Raw genomic sequence first — 22,485 nt, 5'->3', positions numbered from 1 at the left:
TCCTTTATGATGATACTGTGATTGTACTATTAGTTTGTGGTTAATGATATTTCCGTTTCCTTGATGGCAAAAAAATAGACAAGATCTTATACGGAGTATAAATTACTCAATATTGTTATTGTTATCAATTTTTGTGCCATCTATTATTGTTATCAATTACTCAATTATATATGCTGGTAAAAAAAAACTCAATTAGTATTTTTAAACCTTGTTTACTCAATTATATTTTCGCAAGGAAAATTACTCAATATCATTAGGCTAAAATACACTTTTAGTCCTTTATTTTACATAAAGTTTCGTTTTGGTTTTTTAAATTTTAAAAAGTAAAATTTTAGTCCTCTAACCATAGAATCGGTAATAAAAATAATGATATTGAACTCTTGAATGCTGATAAAATATTATTAAATACTATAATATTAAGTTTAATTTTTAAAACAACCAATTATTACAAAATTATCATTTAAATTAATAATTTTAAAATTAAAAAACTAAAAATATTTTTTTTTAAATTAAAATATCAAACTAAATTTTATCTAAAATTAAATGAATAAATATACTTATTGATGCTGTTATCCATCATGGAATGATTTGCCTTTATTATGGGAAAAAAACATGTGACTATGTGAAAGCACAGGGAAAAGAAGTCAAGCCTTTTAGTAGAACCGGGGCAACCAATAGAAAGAAGGTTCAAAATCCAAAAAGCAGAAAGAGACAAAAGATAGTGCAGGCATGATGAGATGAACGTTGCCTGCTTTTCTGGTACCTGTCTTCCATTTCCATATGCTTCATCGCTTCCACTTAGTGCGCTCTCTCTCTCAATCACTCTCTTTCTTCCTCCTGCTTCTTCGCTTCCTTCGGTGGAATTTCTTGCGTCACTGCTTGCTTGCTTTCTCGGCGGTGCATTATCTATTTATGAAGCGGTCATTCTTATTCAATCTTTCGTTGCGTCCATCATGGCCTTGTCCTCTTGCCTTTCCCATTCTCCGCTATTCACATTCGAGGTACGGTTTCTGTGCTATCCATTGCTCGATTTGTTCTTTTCGCTTCTAATTTTCTCTGCAGCTGTATGAATTTCTAGCGAACTTGAGTTCTTTTTTTCTTTGCTTTCGGGGCTTTCGTTTCGTTTTTTTTTTTTTTGGCTTTTTCCTTGAATCTTCGAACTTCTGCACTCGTTTTATATTGGAATTGGCTGTCTGGTGGAGATTTGTATCCGTGACATATTTGTGCAAATTTTTCTTTCAAATTTGGTGGATCTGAGGTTGGTGTTTTGGCATTCTATGGATCTATATTAGGTGCAACATGACTGTATAGAAATTTCAAAAGGAGTTCTCCGTCTGTGTCTTCTGCCTCTAAGTTCACGCTGTACTGGAAGTAATTTTTGTTATCGAGTTCCTACTACATAAATAGTTCAGTGTGTGGCTGCTTGCTGCGAAGCTTTACAGCTGAGCTGAGGTTGCAACTATCGGCCTAGTCAGAGAACACTGGCCTATTGAACCGAAATGAGCTTTTATTTAAAATATTATCTGAACAAGTTTTTCATTTTTACTGGGAAAAACCAAGATTTCTTGTAATGGAAGGTAGCCGTCAATCTTGTACATCGTTCATTATTGTGTATAAACAACATAATGAATATTTCGGGACTCAAGAATGTGTTTATAGTTAAGGTTCTGCTACTTATTAATTCATCACTTGTGGCAGACTATAAAGCCTTGCAGTGGGAGGGGGCAAACGTTTCCTTTCTTACAAGAAGCAATGATGCTGGGCTTTCTAAAGCAGGAATTGTGAGAAATAGGCGTAACTTAAGCAGAGACTGGAGTTTCATGGAGGATCAAGATTAATTGTTAAACCAAAAGTAGCGAGAACTCTTTACTCAAAAAGCATTGGAACATATGCTTCATGTAATTCCTTTTTATACTATTCATGCTACTTTGTTTTTGTTTTTCCTTTTGATTCCAAGAATCATGCATCTTGTTGCTTTTCTAAATAGTTCAAGGGCTTTACCCAAGTTTGTAATAATTTGGTTTTGCACACATATTCCATTATTGTATGTATGCTTTGAATAATAGAAGTTCCAGGTCTGTTTTTAAGTTTCCTTTTATTTTCTTTGCTGAAAGTTTTTCTTTACTCGTAGCAGTAAATTTCCCATGAGTTTTTGCCCGTGGATTCCCATAAATATAATTTCATTTATTGCAAGCTGTCATACATCATTAACTGGTTACCAACAAAACAAAATGAATGGCAAATAATGTTAGGAATAATACAGGATGGTCTTGAAAAATCCATATAATTTGATGTTAATCTCATAAATTATGACATTTAACTATAAAAAAAGAACCAACAACTCATTTGGTACATGCTCAAAAGTTCATAAAATTAGCTGATGCTTGTTACAGATACTTACGTATCATTCCATCTTTTGTGAACTCTTAAAGGATATCATGTGTTTTTTATTGACACTTTCCCATTATGTGCTTGATATATGCATGTGAGGAGTTCAGTTAACGCATGATGTTCGACATTATTACCGTTTTGAATGGTTGTTGCTTTGACCTACTCTGCTTTCTTCTTTCAAGTTTGAGAGGCCAACTATCCTCGTTGTCCCTTCCCTTCTGTTACATGTCTTGTGTCTAGAAATTTATGTAGGTGCTGATCTTTGCTATCTTCAACTGTTGTTCCAATTCTTTGCCCTTCTGTTACTACGCCAGTTTGATTTACTGCGACCCAAAGATTCCCTTTAAAAATTCAACCTTAAAGCCTTGATAGCTTTAAAACATGATTCACATGTTTTAACTTGCTGGTGAATTTTGTCTGTGGTTGTTAAGCATATGATATGCATAACTTCCTACTGTTCTGGCTGCTGAGCTTATGAAAATCATCACGTGGCACTTGGATTTAGTTAGCATTGTAAACTTTAGTCAAAACGCTCTTGTTTTTGGGTCCCTAGATTGGCCCTCAATTATCGATTTGGTCCATGTGGTTGTTTATTACCAATTATGCCCCTATAGTTTCATAACTATTCATAAGTAGTTTTTATAGTTTAAAAACAGTGTAGGGAAAATGAAAACATTCTGCTTTTGGGGGAACAAAGATGTTCTAGTTTAGAACTTCTATGTGATTATGAAACTAATACTGTTTGCTACATGGTCATTCTTCCCTACACTGTTGTCAAACCATGACGACTGCTTTTGTATGGTATTAACTATAGGACATGTGATTGATAATGATCAATCTATAAGGACCAAATTGATAACTGAGAAAAATCTAGGGAGCAAAACTTCCTTTTCCCCTATGAATTATTTCATTATACCAAACTGATGTTGTAATTTATTAGCAGAAGCAAAGCACTGTTTAATTTTCTTAGTCTCTATGGTCATTTCTTAATTCGTTTTTGTGTAGACTTGAGATGATCACGTTAGTTCTCTGTTTTCATTCTTCTACGTCTATGTTGCAGGGTTATCGGGCTCTCAACTAGCTAGCAGTGTTTTAACAGTCGGAACGGTAGCAGTACTTCCGTTTTACACACTTATGGTTCTTGCTCCAAAAGCTGAGTTAGTATGTTTCTAACTGCAGGGAAAATTCCTTAACACTTTTGTCTTCTATTATTTGGTCCATGGAAAAATCATTTTACAAGCATAGATAATTGATAACGTTTCTGTTGCACTGTGAACAATATGGATGCTTTAGTCTCCTATATGCTTTCGAACTTTCTCTCCATGTAAATTTTTGGTTTGGTAAAATTTAATATTCTTCTTCTATCTGATTCCATGTCATATGGGGTTGGTTCTATGGTTAAATTATCTGATGCACTCTCCAAAATGCAAAATGCAAATGCAGACTAAAAGGTCGATGGAGAGCAGCATGCCATACATTGTGCTCGGGGTTTTGTATGCCTATCTGCTATGCCTTTCCTGGACCCCCGAGACCGTTCGGCTGATATTTGCAAGCAAATACTTACTACCGGAGGTGTGTGTTGATTCATAAATTAAAATTTTCACTTTCCAAAACATTTATATCCAACCGTGTGCTTCTCTTTCTTCTCCTTCTTCGGTGTACTTGATGCAGCTGACTAGTATAGGAAAGATGTTCACCAGTGAGATGACCTTAGCCTCTGCCTGGATTCACTTGCTTGCTGTAGATCTTTTTGCTGCAAGGTTCACTTTTCTTTTCCTACTCCTTGCTTTAGAGATTTGGATCCTCTTAGTTTGGTTAAAAATTGATGGTTACAATTTTAAAAGAGATTGACAAAATGTGTAAGATGCACTTCACTGGCAGAGTTCATTTCAATGAATTCCACAATGAGTCCCACAAAAAATGTATTCCTTTGGTCCTATTTACAAGGCAGAAAAAAAAGACATTTTTGGTCCTATTTAAAAGTCACTTGATTAAATTTTTAACATGAATGTATTATTTTACTTCTAATTTATTATTGTGTAAATTGTTATTTTCTTGGAATGTATATATAGTAGATAAGAATAAGTTGGAAGTTATTAAATTTCAAGACAGTTAGTGAATTTTAAAGTTTTTTTTTTATCTAATAAAACATGTTAGAAGTGACTTATGAATAGGACTAATGGAATATATATTTCTTTCCAAAATAGACAACGTCACTTTTTGGATAATTTGAAAGAATGCCTGTTTGGATTCCTTCATCTTGTTTGTGCCTGTCATTCTTTAGTAAGCGACTTGATAATCTAAATATTGGTGGTGAATTCAGGCAGGTGTTTTATGATGGGCTGGAGAATCAAATTGAGACTAGGCATTCAGTGTCTCTTTGCCTTTTCTTTTGCCCCATTGGGATTCTTACTCACATTATCACCAAAGGATTGACCAAAACTACAAGGCAAAAGGAGCATCACTTCTAGAGAGCAGCTGCTCATGCAAGACCAAACGAGTACTTCTTTGGAAGTTGAAAGATTTGAGTTCAAGATTTACAAATCTCCTTATAAGTTTTTTTTTTTTTGGCCCTTTTTCATCATGATTGATTGTTCTATCTCTAATGTATTTATTACTCTTGTTGAGAGAATATCAATGGGAAAATTTTAAAGTAATTTTGTTCTACTTTCTTTTATGACAATTAGTTCTAGATAGAAAACTAAATCATTTAGAAACTTGTGGAGTACTCTTATATACTAGTCTGACATACTTTGTATTATATAGCTTAGTTTATCCATTAATTGAGGCTACTCTAACATGCTCATCAATCTCCTATTGATGAAAATCACTTTGTCTTTTCTTTAAAAAAAAAAAAAAAAATTTATCGTATTGGCCACTTCAATGAGGTGATATACCTTCTCAGCTTAGCTAACTTCCAAGTCGGATGGATTTCGGAAAACTACACCAAAGATCCATTCTCCTAGAGATTTGAGAAACTCTCTTGCATGTTACAGCTGCTCTCTAGAATTGATTTAGCTGCCTCATTCAGGTGTTCGGCCACAATTATCAAAATCTCTCATAGATTGTAATTGAAATACACGCTCGTTACTTCATTATTTTTTGCTGCATCACCTATTGATAAGGTCACAAGAAATCCACAACAGAATCAAGGCCAGACCATTTTTGTCTGGAAGTTGTCCGTTGACATAATTGCTTGGCTTTCCACTGGGGCTTCCGAGTCCTTAATAGTTTACAGAACTTAGCATTTCCTAACACCATTTACTTCTCATACCTCCCAACATTAGTAACATGCTACTTTTCTTGAATACAAGTAAAATACTACTTTAACTAAACTGGGCCTTTAAACAGAATTTTCTCAACATTCTTTAAACAGCTTGCCAAGCATGTAACCACAAATTGTCACCTGTTAGCCCGTCTTACAAAGATATATTTTGTTCCTTTTTTTTTTTTTTTTTTTTAATGTGTGAGCCCGCGGGTGTGTAGAGACATCCTTCTTTCATAATCACAACCAAACAAACATATATATACCAGTCATGGACATTCAATGATTTTGGTGCCTGCATAAATTGGTTATTCACTTGCATCGAAAGATTTAAATAAGAGTTTGATATTTCCATAATAGTCATAAGAAAATATAAAACATCAAATTGAGCATAATTAAATCGTTCATCATATTACACGGAAGTATAACACATTAATGATTCTGTACAACATATTATAATGAACTTGTGGATTAAAAGTGCGCTTAAATCTCCTAAAAGATCAGATGAATCATCAAGAACTTCAAAGAATCTTTTGCCAATCCAACTAGCTCCGCAATGGAAGTTGCCAGAATGGTCGAGCAGCCTAGGATTATAAAAGGATGTAACAGCTTCTCAGCGACAGGAGCCACAAAATGAAATTGCTGGTGACAAAGTACAGCCCAATGATATCAAGAGGCTTCAGGCTTTAGGTCAACAGTTCATCATGTCTGTGAGTGCAAAAAATAGCCTGGCAAAAGAAAAGAGGCTAACTTAGTATAGCGTGAAGATTCTCTATATCTGGCACAAGAAAATGCAACTGTCATGTAAGGCAAATTTGGCATTTCATCCATTCACCGGCATCAGAAATTATAACCCCAGCATTTGAAAATGTTGTTTTTCACCTGAATAGAACACAATATTGAGTCTGAAATATAGTATAAAAGCTGGCCGAAATTCTGGACGTCCGTTGCTTCAATAGTCAAGATCACCAAGTGTTTCCTCTTTCCTTAAACACAGTAATTTGAGCTTATAAATTTGCCGAAGCAACCTGAAAACTGATTGAGGCAATTGGCAAAGGGAAAGCTGTGTTTCAAAGTTTATGTCTTAAGCCTAAGATCTTCTTCCAATTTGAAGCACACCATCAGGCTCAGCCATGAGATCTTGAGCCTAGATCTAAGCAATTGAAGAAGACAAGATCTAAGCAATTGAAGCAACAAACTGCCAGGATTTAAGCTTTTGCTTTTAAAATTTTACGGCTCAAAGTTCTGCATTTCATCTGAGTGAAATTCATAGTTTCAATCCATGGAGGATACATAGCACAAAGCTGGCCTGCCATTGGAGTGAAAAGAACAACCCAGATTTGTCCATCATAACAGCTATTTTCCTGTGGCAAATGGTGAGAACCCACTTGCCTTACACTACGTCGAGAAATAGCAATCAAATTGTATAATCACAATATCACCAATCCCTCACAAAAGGGAGCTGCATAATTCCAAACACGACATATATTTGTTAATTTGTCCCGAACAGTTAAATTTAATCATTCATCTCCTGTCACCAAAGTAGCAAAAGATCTGCATTTACATTTCCTTGTAGTGCACAAAGCTAGCACTTTCTAGTTTCCAAAACCTTACTGTTAACCTTGTGAAAATCCATGCCATTTCAGCACATTTTCCTTTAGTTATCTTACTTTTTGGTGAATTAAATGAATATTGGAACTTGGAAGCATTTATGGTGGGAAAATGTGCATAGTTGATACTTGGGCTAAAGTTATAGATTTATGGTTAATTGCTAATATGTTGCCCCTAGTTCATCAACTTTGGCTTTCATAGTTGTTTTGTTGTTGGTAGTTGAAGCTTGCTAATGGAGCCAATTGAAGCAAATTATTCCCCCTTGGAGTGGAAAGAAGCTTAGAGAGAGATGGCATGAAGAAAAAAATTAAGCAAAGAAAAGATCCAAAACAATGAGCTGTTGGCTGGAACTTTTGGCCGCAGCCAACACAGGAGGCAAAAAGGAATTGGCGGCAGCCAAGAAAAGCCTTGGCTACAGCCAACAGGAAATTACTGGTACTATGCGTTTTAAGGACAGCACACATTCTAGGTCGGATGATACGATATAAATAGAGGAAAAGGACTGAAAATGAGGAATCTGGACCTTAGGCAGCTGGTGTGCTAGGGTTTTGGGAGATTGAAGAACTTGGAGCAAGGAATTGAGCTTTGGTAGAGATTTAGAGCTCCTTCTTCTTGGTTTTTCTGCTATTCTTCCCTTTCTTTTCTTGCAATCTGCTATGGCTGTAATTTTTCTTCATAGTTGTGGTTTGTGGTTGATTATGAGTAGCTGAACACTTCATTCTAGGATTATTTTGAACTCTTGTATAGATTAACTCGATTAACTCCTCTTATTTTGTGATTAATGATAAATATGTGTTATTTTACTCGTTTCTTAATGCTTCTGAATGCTTGATCACTATTTGGTTGTTGTGTTCACTTGGTTGATGCTTGAGAGGGCTAGATTAAGTGTAGAACTTGGGTAAAATTGTGTAAGAAGTTAAAGTTTGCTTGTCGAATGGATGGTTTTGTTGGTAAGATAGAGATATACTTGCCAACCTTACATAGTCACTTTAGGGTTGAAGCTTAAATTTTGATTTTATTAATTGTAACAAGAGATTGAGCAGTTAATAAGATTAAACGCTTGTTCTTGACTTGAGAAAGCTTTTACAAGTACTTTATGAATCCTAGACTAACACATTTTTTTATTAGAAACACTTGTGAGAGGAGATAAATCAAAGGTTATGTAATGCAAGGGGAATTTTTTATCCCTCGAAGTTTAAGAATCAATTATTCTCACTACTTTCTAGTTTTAAATTTGTTTTCAAATTTACCTTCCCCATCAAAATTTGTTCAGTTCAACTTAATTAAATTCACTTAGTCTTTTGTTTGGTCCTAAATCTTTGAACAAGTTTCCATGGGAACAATCTCTACTCATAACTTTATTACTTGTAACGATCCGTGCACCTGCGGTGTCTCACTTACCATGGATTGATAGTAGTCAGAAGCTTTCAAGGGAGATCGGTACATATTTTCATGATAAAAGGAAGAACTCTGTAATTTGAGCATCTCTCAAGAGAACCACTTTTATAGATGTCTTCATAATTACTGCTAATATAAGTATCTATTACACCTTGAAAAAAATGGCTATCAGAATCATCATATGATAAACTTAGCTATAACACGCTCATGCTCAAATCAAAAGTTGCTGACAACAGGATATTTCCAACTATAGACTATAACGTTTCCAGGACAAACAATAATGAACCATTATACATGATGAAGTAAGCAATTAGAAGAACGAATTCCAATATTGGAAATGAATACTTGGGAGGAGAAATATACGCATATCAAGTGGGTAATGGAGACATCTGAATTGGGTCCAATGATTCTCCATTTGATAAATCTGACTTTCGTAGAGAATCTTTTCTACCTCGCTCCACAGCAGTTGCTTCATATATCCCTGCATAATTTAGTTATCACAATAATAAATTGTTTATATTAACTAAACAACGGAACTAAATCATACAAAATGGGCTGAAAAATTGCAAACTAAAACTATATTAAGATGATTTTCAACAAAGATATCCATTTTCAGAACTTGCAAAACCGATGGTGAAGCTATGTAATATGAATGCAAGATTTACTGCTTATAATGTTGAACAACTAGTACCCTATTTCTGTATGTATAGCAAACAAATCTTGTTCTCACAAGTGATAGAAGGGATGAGGCTGACTCCCTTCCCTTTAGGATGAACAATAAGCTTCCAGATCTCATGCCAGCTACTCTGCAGGCTTGTTTCTTATGACTTGCCCATTATTTTGGAGCCTTTTAAGGTAAGGTAGCTGTTGCATTTCATTTTCTGTTTTCATGATTCTCTATTCACGAACGTGCTCATTCGGGTGAATTCATAGTGATAGCTTGCTGTTAGCTCGGATTAATTAATATTAATTAGACAAAGGTAACAGCTAGAACTGTTAAGCTTCCTCTTTATAGGCAGAAAATATGCTAACATAGCTTAGGCCTAAAATTCTAAAAGAAACTCAAAGTCAAAAGGGCGTTATTCAAATCCCTAAATTGAATCCCAAGTCCCAAATCTATAAAAAAAAAAACCCTAATTTGGCATCTTCATTGCCTTACCTTACCTTCTGTAAACGGTTGGGTCTCTAGGTGAAAACGAGCCACCAGGCGTTCTTAAACATTGGAGCAATTACTATAAAACACTCTACAAGAGTTTTGGTAACTGGTAGGAATAAGGATGCTATGCTGTTACTTTGTGGAAGTGTGCAATCTACCTGATCCTCCTTGTGCTTGCATGGAGAACAAAACAAATATATTCAAGAGTGTCGCTTTGCCTTTCCAATTGACATGGCTAAGATTGTGTTTCTGCTGCTTTCCTTTGGTTTTTTGCATACGGTTGTTTCAAGGGCACTACTACTAGTATGAAGAAAAGATAAGAAAAGACAGGTTCTATATCTTTGAACACTTGGGCTCCCTGTTGTTGTTTTAATCCTCATATACAAATTCAGCTTTAGTTTTTCCATCCACATTACACAAAAGAGAAATTATTTAATGTAGATTTACTAATCACATTTTTGCACCCCGTCCTTGAAAAAAAAAAAAAAGAATATTTATCAAAATTGGACCATACTGAAGTGCAACATCCAATAGTTGGAAATTTCCATAACTCCTAATCCAGCTAAATTCTAATAAATCCAAATAAATATATATTCTGGATTGATTTTCTATGCCTAATCTTTGGATTTTCATCATAAATTGGACCATCATGTTATAAATCAAATAACCATACTTAGCTTCAATGTCCAAGTGTTAACAATGAATGGCAAAGTTCCGTAGAATTTCTGATGAAAATCCAAAGATTAGGTATAGAAAATCAATCCAGAATATATATTTTTTGGATTTATTAGAATTTTAGCTGGATTAGGAGTTATGGAAATTTCCAACTATTGGATGTTGCACTTCAGTAGTCTTTTCCAACATCCTTACCCGCATGTTCAATTGAAAATCTAACCACAAACAACAGATATCATACACAACGCACAATATACAATTATCAAACTGTTAAGCTCCAGATACAATCCGTGAACAATAAAAATTTTGGCAGTGACGTTCAACAGTAATAAGTGCAGGGCATACCAAATCCTAGAATCAAGCAGCAAACCATGAAGCCAGCAAGAGAAAAGTCCATCTTGTAGACAACCTCCATCACAATGATGCATGCACCAGCCACCATTAAATGCCTTGGCGAGGAGAAAACTGTGCAATCTACAAATCAAAAGTAAAATAAAATGACAGAGACTTTCACCCAGCTTCAGGACCATCAAAAGTGCTCTTTGATAATGAAATCTCAAGATTTTTTTAACTAAAAAGAGCTTTTATAAAGAAGGAAAAAGGGTACTTAAACTGGGAGGATAAAAAATCCTCATACAAATAAATGATATATAAACTTAAGTATTATCTTACATCATAAACAAACTTAAACCATCAGTCATGCCTTAACCAGATCAAACTTTCATGATTTTGGTTACAAATGAAATTTTTTCCGGCATCTGCATTGTCAGACAACAATATAGCAAAAAATTCATGTACACAGACTCTCATTTCATAAAAAACTGAGAAATAAATCCAGCTTTCCAATTAGGATGAATAAAAAAAATTTTGGCAGTGACGTTCAACAGTAATAAGTGCAGGGCATACCAAATCCTAGAATCAAGCAGCAAAACATGAAGCCAGCAAGAGAAAAGTCCATCTGTAGACAACCTCCATCACAATGATGCATGCACCAGCCACCATTAAATGCCTTGGCGAGGAGAAAACCATGTGCAATCTACAAATCAAAAGTAAAATAAAATGACAGAGACTTTCACCCAGCTTCAGGACCATCAAAAGTGCTCTTTGATAATGAAATCTCAAGATTTTTTTAACTAAAAAGAGCTTTATAAAGAAGGAAAAAGGGTACTTATAACTTGGAGGATAAAAAATCCTCATACAAATAAATGATATATAAACTTAAGTATTATCTTACATCATAAACAAACTTAAACCATCAGTCATGCCTTAACCAGATCAAACTTTCATGATTTTGGTTACCAAATGAAATTTTTTCCGGCATCTGCATTGTCAGACAACAATATAGCAAAAAATTCATGTACACAGACTCTCATTTCATAAAAAACTGAGAAATAAATCCAGCTTTCCAATTAGGATGAATAAAAATTTACTATTTTGTTGAAGGAAAACTAATCATCATGCAGAACCTTGTCTGATTATCAAAGTGGCATAGATAAATAATAATGAATATGCAAACAAACCACCTTTACTTACTCAAACTTTATTACAACTAGACTATCATAGCATACCTCTCCTCTGCAATACTGTCAGCATAGAATATCAATATGTTTCCAAAAAGAATAGTGCTAAAAAGCCCATGTTGAGAACGGCAACCTTCCACTGCTGCCAGAAGGTGATCCCTGAAGGACTCCAAGGGGAGGAAGAAAGGAAGAGGCGTTAGAGAAATCATAAATGTCACTCAAACCAAAACCACAATATCTGCATGTGTGTATATAGTGAGTTATAAACATTCGAGAAAGCATGAATTAACAGACGCTAGGGAATAGCATTAAAGAACTCACTATGATAATGTCCCACATGGCAATAGGAAACATGAAACAGGTTGCAGATGCAATAGTCAAAGCATGAAGTCGCCTTTTAAGTTGATTCTGAAGACATGAGACATTCAGAGTCAGAACGAAGATGCATACAAAACAATCAACACCAAAGAAGTACACTGCCATTTTTAGTCACTGTTACTACCTTGATCGAAACACGCCTTGCAATCACCCTTCTCAGTGCTGACAAAATTCCAGCAAGGATGGGGACCAAAATTCCTTCAACCCCCAAACTCTGTTCAGTCTGAGCCCCGGAATCATCTCTATCTTCCCATGGTAACTTTCGGTTAAGTTTAAATAGCATTGATATGAAAAATGCATGAAATAAAGAAGCATGAAACACATGACAAATGCAAGAAAAGATATTTGAAGGCCAGAACCTTTAGGCCTAAGAAAAGAACTCAGCATGTATAAGGATATAGAATGGAGAATATGTAGCTGTGGCCCACCCTTCTGACAACAGGTAAAATGATGCCAACATTGCAACTAAGCCACCTATCTGGTTGAAAATAAGAAAAACTTATCTTGTTAGAAAAGAAATTGTCTAAAAGACACACTAATTGGTCATAACAGAAGGTGCATTATATCTGTCAACAACAGGTAAACAGATCTCAACATGGCAGCTGGGCCATCTACCTGGCTGGAAATAAGAAGTTTTCATCCAATAAATAATCTTTCAAAGACATGAATCAGTCATAACAATGGTTCAAAATTATCATAAACTTAAAACTAATGCTACAATTTGGACTTAGCTTTCTTTATCTGTTAGTTGGGAAAAAAAATAATTAACCACGAACATATTTACATCCTGATGATGTTTTCAAGTGCAAGACAAAAACCAGATTTTCGTTGGCCACAGTAAAATAATCAATGAATAGCAAGGAAAATTTGGAACATCAAACGATAAGATAATTGTATAATTTACTTGGAGCAAGCAGTATCATTTATAGTGAATATGGTAGAATACAAGTGTTACCTTTTTCCATAAATGACTTCTCCTGCCATACAACACAGCAGACAGTACTCCAAGGACAGCACCAGAATACTCAGCCAATATTGATCTAATTTGATAAAGGAAAAAATAAAGAAAAATATACACATATTCAGTACACAATAAAATGTGGGCACAAAGAATTATGAAAGAAGACATCTATAATTATGGTCAGAAATAAGTTATGTTATGGTGGTAAAGGACATAAATTGTGCATGTCATATGACTAATAAGAGATGGAGGCTCAAAATGCCTGAGCTTTTGTCGAGTATCATGTGGCTGAAATAAAGATTTAGTAAATTGAATTTTTGCCAAAAACTCTATTATGTTTAAACTTAAGACTTATATAGAAGCTCAAAATATAGGTATTATACTATCAATCCCTTTGCAATGAGTTTCAACTAAACCATGTCCTACGTGCTCAAATTTTCTAACAAAATGAAACCATTTATCAAGAGTCTAGATAGTTATCTATGCTTATATGAGCATCCTACAAACTGAAATATGCGACTCCTGAAGATGATATTGCACACTAAAAATAAAATGCCTGGCAATAGGTATAGCAATTTAAATAACAAGACCAAGCATCTGAAACTTTAAATTATCATATTAAAATATTTTCAAGCATCTCACAAAACCAACCTAACCGGTCCACATGACTTCAGTCCCTTTCCCCATAAGATGAGATACAAAGCTGTTATACCACCATTTATTACAGAGGGCACAACCTGTAAAACAACAGGAAGTAGATGAGGAACAATGCTATTATGATAAAAATACTTGTCTCATTCATTACCCAAAAAAACATACTTGTCTCCTTTAATGCTCTTCAAATCTTCTCTGAAGGAAATAAAAATTTAATTTACCTGTGTATTAGAGAGTGGTCTACCCTTCCAAGGCTTTTGCAAAATCAAAAAGAAAATTGATGATGGAGCCAGGCAAGCAAATAGAAAAAGAATAACAGAAGCCCCAGTCTGGGATATGTAGCGGTACATGGAGTATATTGACCATATTCTCAGGAAATTTGCGATGATATGGATTATCTGCAAGGGTGGTGCCTCCATAAAAATATAAATATCATCAGCATAACAAGAACAAACGAAGTTATAAAACATCAAAGACCAAACCTCAGGCTAACAAATAAAAAAAAAAAATCAATGCATGCAGCCCAGCAGACAAGCAATGTGCATGGCACAGTACTAAAGTAATAAACAACTGATCCTTGAAATGGCTAGGACTGATCCAAAAGTGACCCAGTGACTGCAAAAGTACTTGAAAATCCAGCTGAATTTAATGATCTCAGCTACAAGGATACCAAATAAACTTGTCCTATATCAAATACATTCTAACACACCAATACAACAAACAGCTAAAAGCCAATAAACTATTCCAGTCTCTATTGAAACTGAGCAAACACTCAAGAGAGAAGTTACCAGCATTAAATAATAGGAATAGCTTCAGATACTAAATCAACTACTAAGATCATTTCAGATTTTCGCTCACTACCATTAATACAAAGCGAAGTCCATACAACAACTAAAATGTCGTGCACCAAAGTCTAACTAATGAAACAGAAGCGTACCTAAAATTTATTACACTCATTCACGTTCATAACCAAAATTTAAGAAACCAATTTTTTCTTTTGTTACCTGAAATGAGGAGGAGACCCTCGATCATCTGAGAGCTGGTTAGGAGACATCTTTGGTAAACACAAGAGATTGAGCCAATGTCTATGAACACAGCGTAGCATACATGCGAAAGCAGTAACCACTGAACAAAATCAAAAATTAATCCGTTGTCATCCTTTATGGCGGACAGATCGTGTTCACAATCAGACCTTGCCTCTCCGTTCAAACTCAGGTTACGAAGGTTCAGACTTCGTTGAGTCTGGCCTGAAGCTTCAAAGTTTAGATGTTTTTTTTTTTTTTTTTGGGGGGGGGGGGGCAACGAAGCGTTCGTTCGGACATTCTTCTCCCAGGGAATTATCTGTTCAGTACCGAGGCCGTTCAAATATGGGCCCAAGAGAAAATATCGTGGGCTTTGATTGGGCTCTTTACCATATCATTTGTTTAGTAACAATATTGGGCCAGTCTTTCCTAACATGACAAACCAATCAAGGTTCAAATTCTATGAAATTATAAGTTAAATAAATTAATTTAAAAAATAATAAATATAAAAGATAAAATAAATTACCTAAGGTCAAATTCAAGCCTAAATTTTTCTTTTATTAAAGATAAATGGGAGTAGGAAGTATGAAGAATAATTGATAATTTTTTAATAATAAAATTTGGCTGATTTGTCCAACTTTTACTCTAGGAACATTGTCCACCACAACCATAATTACTTTTATTTTATAATTCTATGTACTACTTCTTTTTCTATTTATAAAATTCATTTGTAAAAGATTTTATAAATAAGACTAAAAGTAGTGGCTTTTTTCTTAACCAAAATAATGTACTTTTTCTAGATTTTAATGTATTGACACCTGTTCCTATGCTGCTGACATGAGCATCCTGCTTAGGCTAAAATCTTACCCAAATCCAATGTGGGAAGACTGCACTCTTTTGAAGCGATATTATGAGCCTATGAGCGAAAATTTTGCTCGTACTTCGAACCCTTTATCCTCAATCGAGAGAGGAAAGGAGGGCACTAGCCTGTGAGTTGTGTCTCAGTCATTATACGGATAGTGGCAACAGTTTTCTGAAAGCTTTTCGCCATTGAAATTCTATATATACTTTGAAGGGTAGTTGTAAGTTTCTGTTGCGATGGTTTCTCTTCTTTCTTCCTTCCGATCACATTCTCTCTGCGGGTCCAACATTCCTTCTTCAAGGATCTCCGCGAAGCCTAGAGCTGTTCTTACTAAGTCCAACCACATGCAGGTCCCTTACGAACTGAAGCAGCTTCCCTCCGGGAGCATGGAGGTACTTGTTCAGAAAGGTGTTGTAACAGAAGAGGTTACAGAATACCCATCAGTTCATGGAAGTTACCATGCTGCTTGGTGCTGGGCTGAACACTGGCTGCCTTTCTTCTCTGCTTTTGGGTACGATTGCTATGCTATCAGCCTGATAGGACAGGTTGGTCTCTCTATCTCTTTCGGGGTAGAATCTTTTGATTTGAGAGGAAAGTCCTACTTTTTATGCTATTTTCTTTAACCAGTTCCTCAATAGTTGAAATGCTTGGAAATTGCGAATGTAATGTCAAATTTAACACTCATTTTATTGGTCAATAGGTGAGTTTTACTAGCTTGGCTGAACTTGTACAGCGCGGTCTCTCTGGGCATAAAGAGTTAGAGTTAAATGGGAATGTTTCCTCTGTTATTTTATGTGGCATTTCAAATGTTACTTTTTAATGGAGTTGTTTGGTTTTAGTAAAACTCGTGAAGTCATACTTGTCTGTATGTTGTACATTGCTGAAGCCCCAAGATCATTATAAGTTGGGTTTAAAATTAAGCGCCCAGACTGCAGAGTCAATTTATTTCATAACTGCCAAGTGAAATATCTCAAAGTTATCTTTATGAGGATATGCGTTGAACTAAAGTCGATTATAAACCTTTGCTTCTCAAAAGATAAATAAATGATCTTGTAAAAGAAATATCTTAGAACCCGCCAACTGCGAAGCTGATGAAGAAGTCTTGAATGTGTGATATTATGACAGCCAATTATGACAACCAATGGTTGCTTTTTGTTATGAAGAGTTAGGCATGAGCTGTACATTAACACTTCCGCGTTAATAAATAGTGCAAAATCTCTTGTTTTATAGGTTCCTTAGTTATCAAATTTCACCTCTCTCTTTTCCTTATGTCATGCTGCGGTTTTGTAGCTCCCAAGGCACTGAAATTGCATGTAGCAAATTAATTTACACGATAGTGCGGACTCAAAAATGCCAAAACATACAGTTGAACTTAATGAAACTGTCTCTAACATTAATGTCATCATTACTGGTTGACCTTTTCATTTAGATGGGTTAGACACAGATTGCTACAACAAGACCTAAATTTATGCCTTTGTTTACAGGCTTGCGGTTCTTATATTCTACCTCTAGAATTCTCACACTGTTCCCTTGATTCTTTTCTTCTGTTCTGACATATATTCTTCCTGGTCAGGGGGAAAGTGATACGCCTTCAGGTTCGAATGCTGGCACACTTCAGGTATGATAGGTCTCCCTTTATTAACTATAATTCTAACGTATTTGAATTCACTTTTATTGACTGGACAGATTCCAATATGGATGATGCTCTTAGGATGACATGTTTGCTCCAAATTCTGCAGTAGACACATGCAAGAGACATTGCAGATTTCATCAATAAAAATGTCACATCCCCACCTGTCTTACTTGGGCATTCTTTTGGAGGGCTTATAATCCAGTATTATATTGCCGCATCAGGCAGTGACCAACTTAGAGGTACTTTCTTCTTCTAGATTGTTCATGCGTGTGCATGAAAACAAATAGGGAATGAGACCCAACATCAATTCTTGAAATTTAGATGCAAGACAGACACTTTGCTTTTTGGGAAGGGATGGTATAATTTCTAGTATTTTTTTTCTTGGCCGTAATTTCTTTCTGACCAAGAGTAACTTATTTCATACATAGCCAATCCATAAACTCATATTTTGGGTGATCAATGCATATGCACTAGATGTCTTTTGTGGGTGTATTATTTTATGGATGTCTTGTATATACCCGAAATATTTTAGGTGTCTTTTGTGAGTTCTAGATGTCTTTTTTGGATGTATTATTAAATTTCACAATACTTCTTCCTTAGTATGTTTCTTTTCATTTATTTTGTTAGAAATGAAAAACTTGTACCCAAAGCTTCAGGGAGCTGTCCTCATTTGTTCTGTGCCTCCTTCTGGTAATAGGTGACTAACTATACTTCCAATGCTTTGAGACTGTTGTTAGAGATACGGAGAGAAAGAGAATCTCTATATGCAATTGCCCTGACAGATTATTTCTTTACATTCTTTAGTGGGCTAGTTTGGCGCTATCTCTTTTCCAAGCCAATTGCTGCCTTTAAGGTACACAAACTGGCTTTTTCAAGAAATATGATTTTTCTAGAATTTGCTTATATAAAATATATATACCCTTTGCTCAAATATATCGTGCGCACATACAACCTGGCAGGTCACACGTAGCTTGGCAGCAAAAGCCTTTCAAAACTCTCTCTCTCTTTGTCGAGAGACATTTTTCTCAGCAACCATGGAGGACCATATTGTTAAAAGGTTCGTTTTTCTGGAAAAATTCTCCCCCAGACGAATCTATTGAAAATGAAAAATGATGCTGAATAATAAGTTCGTTGGGTTTTAAAATTTTTTTCTTTTTTTGGCCAACCAATGATTTTTATAAGATTTCACACATTAAAATATCTTCGCAAAACAAAATCTATGGGAACTGTTAGTGGAAATGAATCAAGTCATGTAACCTTGTATATTGCAACAAGAGCTTCATATAAAGGCAATGGGGGTAAAAAGGAAGAAACTCCTTTTGAAAAATGTGAGTCTAACAAAAAACCTGGGTATCAGTACGAGCAAAACTGAAGAAAGCATGTGATTTTGTTTAAATGGAAACGAGTTGGTTTACTTGGACTAATAGGTTTATTTGGAATAAATATAATTAAAATGTACAGAATGGAAAAATTATTTGTCCAAATTGATAATTACAGACTAGTTTTTGAAACCCCCAAAAGACCGAGGTTTTAATTCTATGAAAATAATGGCTGATCAGTATTTGTTTATCTGCAAATTTCCTGAGTGTTTCTGTGTTGTGACGTATGGCCACTAGTATTAATATCTTGTTGACACTTGACACTACTGCTTCACAACTTAAAAGTTTCATTCAACACTCAATTGCAAACTCTATTCTGAACTTAATTCTATTTGGTTGGTTACTCATGGCCATTAGTTTGACATATAAACATTGTGGCTTGTGGGTGTACTATTTGCGCATCATGCATCTTTTTTTTGTTTCCCCTTTAAAGATCATGGATCATTATAATGGCACATCATTTTGTGAATAATGAGCCTCAACTGTGTATACTGCACGGCACACAAATGTCAAAAAGAGCATACAGATTAAAAGAAACAGTGAGTGTACAGTGTACAAATGTGTGTGTGTGTTCAGAGTTCAGACCCCATAGCTTTTGATTTCCTTTATTATTGTTTCAGATATCAAGAGCTAATGAAAGAAAGTTCAAGGGTGCCATTGTTTGACTTAAGAAAGCTGAATGCGTCACTTCCAGTGCCTAAAGTGCCGGATGGCTTTCTTGACATTCTTGTTTTGGGTGCAAATGATGACTTCATTGTGGTAAGCGCTGTGTTCAATATATAAATTGGTGACTAGGATTATATTTTATCTGGCATGACAGATATGCTAATTTTCTAAGTACTAAGAAATCCGACATCTAAATATTATATCGTTTTTAAAAAGGACAGAAGTCAATATTTATATGTCGTTTATTAATTATGACGCATGTGGCGTATAAACATTAGAATTTCCATACAGTTACTCAATACTTATATATCTTATTAATAAAAAAGCAACTCACCTAAATATCAAAGACCTGATTAGAAACTTTGGAAGCCACATCCCAACAGTGAACTCATGAGGATGAAGAGTATAGACCCAACATTAGATCTCAAACCCCCCCCCCTTTGCGGTAAAGAGAATATTCTACCGAGGCAGAACAACACCAGATAAAGCTAATGTCCTATCTATATAGTAATGCATTATTCTTTAATAAAATCTGTTGCACAATACTGATATTTCCTTGGTCTTGAAATTGAACTGCTTCAGCCTTCAGCCTAAGCTTCCATTTTTTATTGGTTTCAGGATGCTGAGGGTCTCAAAGAAACAGCAAGTTTTTATGGGGTGCCACCTGTATTTGTTGAAGATGTTGCCCATGACATGATGTTGGACGTTTCATGGGACAAGGGTGCAAAAGTCATCCTTTCATGGCTGAATGATTTAGGTAAGAAGGATGCATGAAATTGCAAAAGAAAGAAGAATATCGTGTTACCCTGCTCATTTTGTTGCATCTCAGTTTATTTTCAATTGAAAGTAAACTTAATACATCAGATCTTGACCGAAGTTTCCAATAATCACCTTTTTACCTAGTTATATCCTATGTAAACTTTCTGTGTTTGTTATCAACCCGAAAACAGAGATTATCTACCTATTAGTGTTGAAGATTTTCATTGTTATCGATTAGTTTCCTTTTTATTTGGAAATAGTGAGGTGCGGGCAGAATGATAAATACGTCTTGGACTAGAAGATTCAGATTCAATCCGTCAAACCTTTTCCTTTTACAGAAGTATGTGCTTACTTTGTCTCTAGAGAGTTGGTAGGAGGCGTTTCAAGCTGCAAGTTTATGAGCTGGGTTATACCATTCCAATCTGTGCCATTTATTAATGCAACTCCATTTTTTTGAGCATTGAAGTGAATTTTTTTGGCATGTCTTTTGCTGTGGTATTTAAATAATGGACGGATTTGATGAATCGAACATCTGACCAAAAATATATGAATTAATATACTAACCCCGGTCCTTAATAGGTTCTTTTGGAGATTCAGTTTGGTCCTAAATATAATATTATAATCGAGTTTGTTTTTCATATTTATTTATTTTGTCCCCAAGTAATATTTATGGTAATTGCAAGATTTATTTCAATGCATATAATTAACAAATATATTTTTAAAAAAATGGTGCCTATTTATTATAAATAATTAACTTGACTAATTTTTTTAATATTTCCAAATTAATTATCTAGTTAAGGTAATGTATTGCTAATAAAAGAAGTTAAACGGGTGAAGTCAAAACTCAAAAGCACATGGTCATATAATTTTATACAAAATTAAAGTTTGGCTGTTTAACAAGTTGGAGAAATTGTAAATAAAGACCCCTAAATATGTAAAATTGTGATTTGGGACTCTGAATTTGAAAAATAGCAAATAAGAATCTGGTTTTACTTTTGTAAATATGACATGTAGATGAAATGTTTGGGATGTTTCTCAGCCAAATTATGATTTGATCTACTAAAGTTGTCATTTATTTAAATAAACTTGTCATTTCTCAAAGTCAACTTGTTATTTGGTTAAGAGGCATTTCAGATATTTCACTCACATTTTATATTTGTAAAAGTGGCAACAGGTCTTTATTTGCCATTTTCTAAATTCAAAGTCTCAAATCACAATTTTACATATTTAGGAGTCTTTATTTGTAATTTTTCCTTTTAAGTTCATAAAGTATTTTTTTTAGTCATTTAGTGTTAGTTTTAAATGATTTTTTTGTCATTGTTATTTAAAAAAACAATATTTATATTAAATTTCCTATATTCAGCATATCAAATTCTTTAATCATATATATGTTTTGTTTCTAAAATATTATAATTTAATGATAAACTTACATGGAAAAGAATAAACCACATAACTATATGATTAAACTAGAGAACTTGATATATGTTAAAAACTTAATCTAAATATTTTTCTTTAAAAAATTAACTTAACATATAAACGTGTGAAATTATTTTATCACTCAACATTTAAAATTAACAAGATTAGAAAATTGCAAAAACAATTCATTCTAAAAGGAGCAATGACAGTATCGTCAAAAGCACAGTCACGGGACATTGTAATTTGCATATTTTAAAGCGATAATTTTTGGGGAAAAGGAGAAAAAAATTTAATAAGTTTGATTTATAAAATTAAAAAAAAGAAAGTTAAAGGTTTTTAAGTAATTTTTGGTTAAAGTATACATTTTGTCTTTTAATTTTGTATGAGGTTTTAATTTTGTCTCTTAACTTTAAAAAGTATACATTTAGTCCTTTAACCCTAAAATTATTAGGTTTGAATGATGATTTTTTAAATCATTATTTTTTGTTAACAATTTTAAAGTTGAAGAACTAAAAATATATTTTTTTTAAAGTTAAAGGATGAAATTGAAACTCTATAAGATTATAGGGCCAAATATATAATTCAGCCTTAATTTTTTTGCTATTTTATATTACATTTTTTATTAAAATTTTATGACCCCATTTTTTTAATTTTTTAAATTGAGTTTATTAAAATTTTTCTCTCTTTTTTTTCTACTTACCAAACATAGGGTAAAAACCCGCATTGATTTTTTTTTTTT

At 34.2% G+C, this 22,485-nt stretch overlaps 2 protein-coding genes and 1 pseudogene across 2 annotated transcripts; 2 read left to right on the top strand and 1 right to left on the bottom strand.

The window, feature by feature from the left end:
* The first annotated feature begins 913 nt into the window (after positions 1 to 913).
* LOC114760725 (protein ABA DEFICIENT 4, chloroplastic-like) lies at positions 914 to 5,197 on the top strand (annotated as a pseudogene).
* Positions 5,198 to 5,985: 788 nt separating this feature from the next.
* LOC114760705 (uncharacterized) lies at positions 5,986 to 15,063 on the bottom strand. The gene is given in 14 exon segments (XM_028949989.1): positions 5,986 to 6,384; positions 9,033 to 9,146; positions 10,842 to 10,905; positions 11,466 to 11,532; positions 12,065 to 12,124; positions 12,126 to 12,175; positions 12,338 to 12,424; positions 12,519 to 12,649; positions 12,794 to 12,872; positions 13,350 to 13,434; positions 14,007 to 14,092; positions 14,231 to 14,422; positions 14,618 to 14,693; positions 15,014 to 15,063. Coding segments are annotated over 13 exon segments (1,140 nt in total). The 3' UTR covers positions 5,986 to 6,384; position 9,033.
* Positions 15,064 to 15,957: 894 nt separating this feature from the next.
* LOC114760723 (uncharacterized) lies at positions 15,958 to 20,913 on the top strand. Its single transcript, XM_028950017.1, has 9 exons — positions 15,958 to 16,438; positions 17,467 to 17,511; positions 17,636 to 17,765; positions 18,154 to 18,223; positions 18,331 to 18,379; positions 18,486 to 18,583; positions 19,526 to 19,664; positions 20,190 to 20,328; positions 20,591 to 20,913. Exons 1-9 carry the CDS (start codon positions 16,130 to 16,132, stop codon positions 20,626 to 20,628), a joined length of 1,017 nt encoding a protein of 338 aa, XP_028805850.1. The 5' UTR covers positions 15,958 to 16,129; the 3' UTR covers positions 20,629 to 20,913.
* Positions 20,914 to 22,485: the final 1,572 nt, after the last annotated feature.

This window comes from Neltuma alba, unplaced genomic scaffold (assembly GCF_004799145.2).
Source record: "Neltuma alba isolate B1F8T4 unplaced genomic scaffold, ASM479914v2 tig00011013_pilon, whole genome shotgun sequence".
NCBI classification, from domain to species: Eukaryota; Viridiplantae; Streptophyta; class Magnoliopsida; order Fabales; family Fabaceae; genus Neltuma; species Neltuma alba.
The sequence above is the reverse complement of the archived record's forward strand: the minus strand, read 5'-3'. Positions and strand labels throughout refer to the sequence as shown.